At 37.7% G+C, this 7974-nt stretch overlaps 1 protein-coding gene across 1 annotated transcript; it reads right to left on the minus strand.

Annotated features, from left to right (window-relative positions):
- Positions 1-1335: 1335 nt before the first annotated feature.
- ODF1 (outer dense fiber of sperm tails 1) lies at positions 1336-5415 on the minus strand. Its single transcript, XM_054017016.1, has 2 exons — positions 5120-5415; positions 1336-1697 (listed from the first exon to the last, which is right to left on the minus strand). The coding sequence occupies exons 1-2, from the start codon at positions 5413-5415 to the stop codon at positions 1382-1384; spliced, it is 612 nt and encodes a 203-aa protein (XP_053872991.1). The 3' UTR covers positions 1336-1381.
- Positions 5416-7974: the final 2559 nt, after the last annotated feature.

The raw sequence follows: 7974 nt of genomic DNA on the forward strand, positions 1-7974 counted from the left end.
GGCCCTAAAAGGGCATCGCAATGCCTCATTGGAGTTGTAGTTCTATGCCTTATACTCCCATTTTCCTGTATGGGCTCGGCTCTCTAACTGGCCTACATCTCCCATGATGAACCATGGTCAGGGAGTCCAGTGAGTACACTCCCACCATGAGAGGAGAAAGTGGTGCATCATGGAAGATGGACATAAAGCACCTAAAACTACAACCCCAATAAGGCATCACAGCACGATTTTGAATGCACCACTTTTTCTCCTCTTTCAATGGAAACAATTTCAATAGAAAATTTGCAACTCATCCTAGTTTTTGTTTATCTGTGTTCCTAAAAATATATGGATACGCATATGGTATAACCTAGAAAATTAAAGTATATAAATATTCATGTTCATAATGCCCAGTAAATGTCTGAATGGAACTGACTATTTTATTTCACCCCCTTTCGTAGCGAATGTAACGCAAAGGCAGTTGACAGTGCTGGAGAATGGAGAACGTATCAAGTACAGCATGAACAGTGGAGAAGTGGTATTAGTGAGACCATTAGTGGAACACTATGTCCATGTCTTGCGTCCACACTTAAAAAATGATGCTGACAAATTGGAAAGGGGTCAAGAAAGAGATATAAGAATGATTCAAGGTCTGAAAAATATGCCTTATAGTAAGAAACTTAGGAAACTGTCTATTTAGTTTACCCAAAAGGAAGCTAAGAGGTGACTTGATCACCTCTGTAGTGAAAAGATTTCTGTTAGTAGATGGCTTTTTAGCAGAAAAGGGCATAATGAGATCCATAGGTTGGAAGCTGAAGCTACACATATTCAGACTAGAAATAACCATTAAATTTAACCATTGGAACAACTTACCTAGGGATATGGTGAATTTCCCATCACTTGATGCTTTTAAATCAAGACTGCATGTTTTTCTAAAAGATATGCTATAGCTCAAACAGAAATTATGGCCTTGATGGAGGAATTATTGGGTGAAATTCTATGGCCTGTGTTATGCAGAAGATCAGACTAGATGATCATAATGCCCTTCTAGGCTTAATCTCTGAAACAATGAGCAGTGGCAATGCCAGCTTCTGGAATTACGTTACACCTATGTGGGTCTTTTATAACAAGTTATCATAGTTTAGTATTTCTAACCATTTTTTATCTTTATATTGGATAATGTCCCTATTTCTTTTGACTGCTGACAAAGTCACAAGAAACCCTTCAAAATGAAACCAAAAGACTTGCACTCAAACAAGTAGTTTTGCAGCACTATCGTTTGTTTCTAAACTGGTCAGAACAGTTGCCAACTTATGCTTAAAAGGTAGAGTTAAAAAACACCGGAGGAGTTGCTTGTACTATGTACATGTACAGTACTACTGCTGCTCAGAGTCCACTGTCTTCAAATTAGACTCAGGAGGCAAGGGAAACACTTGCGTGGAGTTTCAATCTTCACCAAACTGTTAGGTCCTACAGTGTACATCACCTCCTCTTCATTTACCCCTGGAGGCAAGCTGATCTCCTTGGTAAGATTTGTGTAGTTGTATTCCTTCCCTCTTAGGGTCCTATGCTCCTCCTCATGTTCAGCTGATACTTTAACCTTCCCATCTTTCACCTTCACTGTAACTTCCTCTGGGTCAAACCCCTTAACATCCATCAGAGCTAAAAGCTTATGGTCATGGCATGAGTTCAACATCCTATTAACTCTTCTTCGGATGCTGTAATAAAAAAAATAAAAACAAGAAAAGAAATTTAGGTCACCAAAAATAAAAAGCCACCCATTCATCCAGACCACCCCAGAAGCTTTGGACAAATTTTTGAAATTCCTGTTGCTGAGGTCCTCTCTCTCTTAGCTACTTTCATTAATAATCAGGAATTTATCTCTAGGAAGTATCAAAGTGATTCTTTGTTGTGGGTAAGAGCTGAGATTACTTAATTCAGACATCTGTGCCTGGGTCCTGGTTTGAATTCATACCAAGAGGTATATAATAATGTAAATAACATAAAGATCCCATATTTTCAATATTTACAAGTAAAATATTGTATTGTCAAATATGGATATGAGACAGCTTTATCTAGACCTTTAACCACATTTGAGGAGTTGACCTAGGAGTAAACTGGAACAAAAGGTTCAATTTCTAAGATATCTATAATTTTGATTGAAAAAGCTGTTGATAAGAAAACAATCAAGATGAAAGGATGGGAGAGAGATTTGGACAAAGAAATTGATCCGGATGAGTGGGTCTCTATGTGGGAAATGGGATAAACATCTTCAATTTGTGCAGCACATAACATTTTTTTAAATAAATTACTGTATAGATGGCATTTGACTCCAGGTAAGATCCATCATATTTTCGCTACCAGAGAGGCACTCTGTTGGAAGGCTTGTGGGGAAAGAGGAATATGCTTGTACATGTGGTGGTTGTATGCAGGAATTAGATGGTTTTGGGAGGAAATTATTAAAGAGATTCATTTTTATGACAAAATGCTGGCTTCCTGGAGATCCCCTAATTTGGTTACTTAATACTCCACTAGAATCTACACTTTAAACAAAATGACAAATTAATTTCTTTTTTATTGTTAGCAGCTAACTTTGTATGCCACATTATTACAAATGTGACCCCCCCAACCCTCCTCCTATGGAATTGTGGTATAGAAAAATATGTGTAATAGAAAACCTCAAATATGTACACAAGAGGAGCACTAAAAAGAGGATAGTTATTTAGAAATTTGGTCACCCTTTCTAGCATACTCAAGAGATGTGGGCTCCCCACCCAGCAAACCAAAATCTTTACCAGGTTATTCAAATAAGTAATATATGATGTAGTATTGTTAACATTTTATTGTAACATTGCCTTAATAAAAAGTTTCAAAAAGTAAAAAAACAAGAACAGAGTTAAGATGAATTGAGTATACAGCATAGAATACGAACATATTTATTTGATGACAAAAAAGTAAATCAAAGCGTAGGGTGTATTCTCATATATTAATGCAGATAGGTGCATACTTGTTGAATTGGCTACACCATCAATGAACAAACATCCATGTGCTTTGGTAATCAAGGGTTTGTGTGTTCTTAGGATGAGACAACTGTGAAGATAAAGAGGTCTGTCACCCTAAACACACAACAGCCAGCACTCCTCATTAGCCAATAGACACCAATGCATGTCCACTTTACAAATCATCCTAAATTTTCAAATTAATGGTTATAATTAATTACATTTTCAAATGAGAAATTTTGTTAAATGTGATCTATACATAACAGACACTTTTGACATGCGCACACAAAATTAAATGTCTCCTTTGCAGAGCTAGGATGGTGGCTAATTGGGCCATTAAAATAACATTTTACAATGTGAAATGACACTATAATAAACCAAAAACATGACTCTCATTCAAACCATTTGCAAAATATCCAATAGAAGCTCCCAGTCTCAATTATAACAGACTGAATGGGACATAAGTTACCAAATTCAATAGCTAATATGTGTGATGTAGGAGTATATAGGACAATAAATGATAAACTAGACACAGCAAGTCAAATGAGTTTAGCAGTTTATTACCAGTATAGTCCAGCTCCAGGAATATTATTCCTATTATACAAAACTAAGATGATTCAATTTAGCACAACATTTAGAATTATATTTTTCTTCCTTTGTGAGAGTTCATGAATTCTGTGCTGCTCCCTCCTTGGACTTTCTATTCAATCACTTAAGGAGACTTAATCTTAGGTGAATAAATGTTGTGGAAAAGGAGTGATATGATTGGAAACTTACAGTATCCATATGAGTTTCAGTGTTCTTTGAGAGAGGATGATATTTGATTTTTCTAGACTTGTAGGCTGAAATCCTTCTCTCGTGACTGTAGTCAGAGCAGTGCAAGCAGATGCATAAGGAAAATGTAGCCAATTTCAGAAACAGGGTGGCAAGGATTACACTATGGACCTGATACTTGGGCAAAACTCTCACTGAAGTTATTGGCCCAGATCCTGAAGCCCTCAATCTGTTTTTACTCAGGCAAACCTTTCATTAACTTCACCGGGTTTTGCATGAGTAGCAACTTCAAAATTTGAAGTTATGCATTAAATTCTCACTTGAATTCAGGTGGTGAAAATCCAGAGTATCTTCATGTACCAGCACCTCCTCCACCTCCTCCTACAGCCTTTGGCATGTGATGTGTAAAGGGGCTGTGACTGCACTACAGCTATTCTAAGATGGAGGAGCTGTTACAATGGAGAGAATTTAGAGCAACCCCTAGGCTGCTCTCACTTCTGCTAGGGTTAGTGTAAAACCCAACCCAGAAATCAAGGATCACTATACAGCTCCCAGGGGCTTCCCTCTCCTCCAGCTCTGTCACATCCAGTGGAAACTAAGCACAGCAGAAAATATAAGCCAATATTCAATCCTTAGTGTGTACTGACAGCAACACATTTTTAACTGGCAAAATCAAAACCTCACCTCCAAGCACAATATTTAACAGAAGTTTAAATTTTGTGTAGGGGGAAAAACTGCAGTTAAATAAGATATATTAAAATAATGTATTAAGTAAAAACTACCAAAGTCCCCACCTCTTAATGAATATGATTCTGTCTCACTAGCAAAGGATTTTTTATCCCTTCTGGTTTCGGATTGCTCATTAACCCTTAATTCAAATGACAAGTATTGTATCATTTATCACAGCTTTTCATTTAGAACTAGATTCTGATTCCCTCTATACCAGTGTAAATCTGGAGCTCCACTGAATTCAATTTCATAATAAAAAATACCCAACTCTTAATAGATTGAGTTACTCTGGGTTTACAAGACTAGATCTATGTATTCTCATTTAGTTTTACATGTAGTCTGACATTTAATTTGTTGCCTTAAATATTTTAAATGATATCCTATTTCTTTTCCATAGTAAGACTACAATATTTAACACTCAGGCACTGCTTATATAATTACCTCCATACCTTCTAGACTACATCATTACAGTTTTTTACAAACTCTTACAGTTCCTACATTTCCCTGAAGTTGAGCTTTGTCTATTATCCTGTTTACCCATTTCCACTTTACTCAAAACTCAGCTGTCAAATTCCTTTCTTTAATTCAATTTAAAGAGTACTACTGGCTATAGAAGGCTAATAAATAAGCTCATTTACCTGTCCATTTCTTGCTCTGCCTCCAGTTTTGCTTTAATGGCTTTCCTCTCCCAAACTGTGAGGCATGATGGTGGATGGCAGTGTGGGTGTATAGCACACAGGCAATGTGGATATGGGTGTATTTCACACCCACAGTGTGGATGCAGGTGTATATCACACAAGCAGTGTGGATGCAGGTGTATATCACATAGGTAATGTGGATGCAGGTCCATCAGCCTTATCTGTTTCCTTATTTCTCTATCTGCCTTTCTCAAATCTCGCTTGGCATCTTCCAAAAAGCGACAGCACAAAGACATCTTAAAGCTTTAAACCATATTAGCGTACGAGTACAACTTTTGATAACTTGCACTCGTGTGGGAAAAAATTGTCTTGCAAGCTCTGGCCAGAAGTTAGTTTTAAAAAACAAACTGCAGATGCTTTAGCTATATTCCAGCAGGCATTTTATGACATCATCAGCCTGCAAATGTGTCACAATCCTGCAGTTGGCATGGGAACTGCAATCAGTGGCTGTCTCCCAGAAAGCTATTAAATGCAAAACACAACATGGATTAAACACTCTGGTTGGTATTTCATACCCACACAAGTTAGTCAATTCAACATTCTGGATAATTTATGGATTCCCCAGCAACTGTAACTTGGTCCCATTTTACATACATATTATTTTGTGTCACTGTATATGGGGTCAGCTTGTACTGTGTGCTCTAATAGAGTATTTTCTCACTCATAGGTAAAGTTTCAATCACAATATTGCATTAATAAAGTTATTCACATTAATTTCCTCTTTTTTAAAATACAACATATGAACCAAAGCTGGGAGAATGTGCACAGGTGTTCTCAGCCCTTATATAGGCAAAATACTCTGTGGATCAAATCCTGAAGTCTTTATTCACTTTTTAACTCAGACTTTACTTAGATACTCAATCCCTGGTGTGGTTAGATGTGCTACCTGAAGCCTGCTGTTGACCACAAATATTTATAACAGGGGACGGCACATTTTTTGTAGGTTTTTTACAGCTGTCTTTAATGTTTTATTTTGTTTTCGTGCTTGCTGGTTTTGGACTGCTTGCCGCCATGCTAAGAGAGTAGGAGCATTTTAGGGCTTTGTAGCTTTTTTTGCTTTTTTTAACTTGTTTTTGTTACTTGCCCCGCCAATTTTGTGACATGTTGTTTGAACCATTTAACAGCCATGGTTATAGTTTGCAATGTTTTACATTTTAAGGCTACATTTTTTGCCCTAGCCTTACAGACTTTATTTTATGTTTTTTTCCACTATATTTTTTAAATGTATATGGATCTTTTTTGCTAGCAACCCAGCACGTTCATACCTTATTACACTCTGTGGGGATTTGCAGGGAGGTGTTAAGGGGCTTTTCTGGCTTGTAGTTTTTCATTATGTTAGATTGCGATTTTTACAGAGGACAGCTCGCTTACATACCAAATCAGTAGCCAGGAATCACCAGTGTGGTTATATGTTTGGCTGCGTGTATGTGTTTTTCCTGTGTGCTGCCCCAGCTCTGCACAGACAGCTGGCACAGCGGACCTCGAGCGAACCACCCAATGACCACAAGATCCATTAAGGTATGAAGGTGCCCAGCCAGGTTTATTGTTGACAAAGCATGGTAATAGCACCTGGCAGACTCTACAAGGATACTAAGACATGTACGTCTGTGACAATGGATGCAGTTCAATGAATGGTGGGACTTTCCATTCCCTACTTGGCTGGACCAAGACACTCTCTTAGAGATATCAAGTATCAGGGGGTAGATACTTCTGCATCCGAAGAAGTGAGGTTTTTACTCACGAAAGCTTATGCCCAAATAAATCTGTTAGTCTTTAAGGTGCCACCAGACTCCTTGTTGTTCTCTTAGAGATACTTTATATACGCTGATACAAACCAGTTATGTACTGCACTTCTGACATAGTTAGTTACTGCCCCCTGATGTGGCTAGTTATTACCCATTTTTTTGGTTAATAACTAGTTTAATTAAAACATTTTTATTAACATGGTTTAAACATGGTTTAATTAAAGCATTTTTATTTATCACATTGTTATGCTAACTTATCTTTTAGAAGGGGTCAGTGTGTTCCTGTTATCCTGGGGGAATGTTTTTGTACCATCCTTTATATCGCAATGTTTTGTTACCACTCTTCTGAAATTTGTTTGCGTAAGTACTTTGTGCCTCGCACTTCTTAAAAATGTGTGTTTCTGCAATATCAGCCCTGTTCTTGCCAGATTCTGTAAACTTGCAAGCAGGCAGAGCCTGACATTTGCTTAACCCTAATTTTTGCTAACTTTGCTTTATATTAGCAAAGCTTGCCCACTACTTTAGGTCAGGCCTTATACAAGGGCTTATATCTCAGGCTTTCTTCCTACTACACTTGGCTTTATAGACATGGAGGTCCTTGGCTATTGTCACAATTTGCCCCCACCTCTGTCTGTCAATGACATATTTTTCCCATGGATGGTAATGCACATAAAGAGCTCTTAGGTCTTGCGCAATATTATTCATCCATGTTCTCATAGGCTGGCCACGAGGATGGATACCCTAAGGTTGTCCTCCCACGAGAGGCTTAGCTGACCTGTCTTGTGTCATCGTAACTACATGCCCACTGAACTTCTTGGGATTTCAACTCAATCCTTACTGCGTCAAAATTCCCACTGACTTCATTGCCTTCAGAGCCTCACTTGAGTCAGCAGTGAGTTAAAAGTGTGAAAGGAACTTTGCCTGAACAGTAACACAATTACTATCCCTCTTAAAAATGATTCCATCAGTGTTCACCTACCTGGTACTTTTGTTGTTGCTTCACTTACCACAATCTTGAAAAAGAAAAAAATGTAAATTAAAGAGAGATGT

The sequence above is a fragment of the Malaclemys terrapin genome, chromosome 2 (assembly GCF_027887155.1).
Source record: "Malaclemys terrapin pileata isolate rMalTer1 chromosome 2, rMalTer1.hap1, whole genome shotgun sequence".
NCBI lineage: Eukaryota > Metazoa > Chordata > Testudines > Emydidae > Malaclemys > Malaclemys terrapin.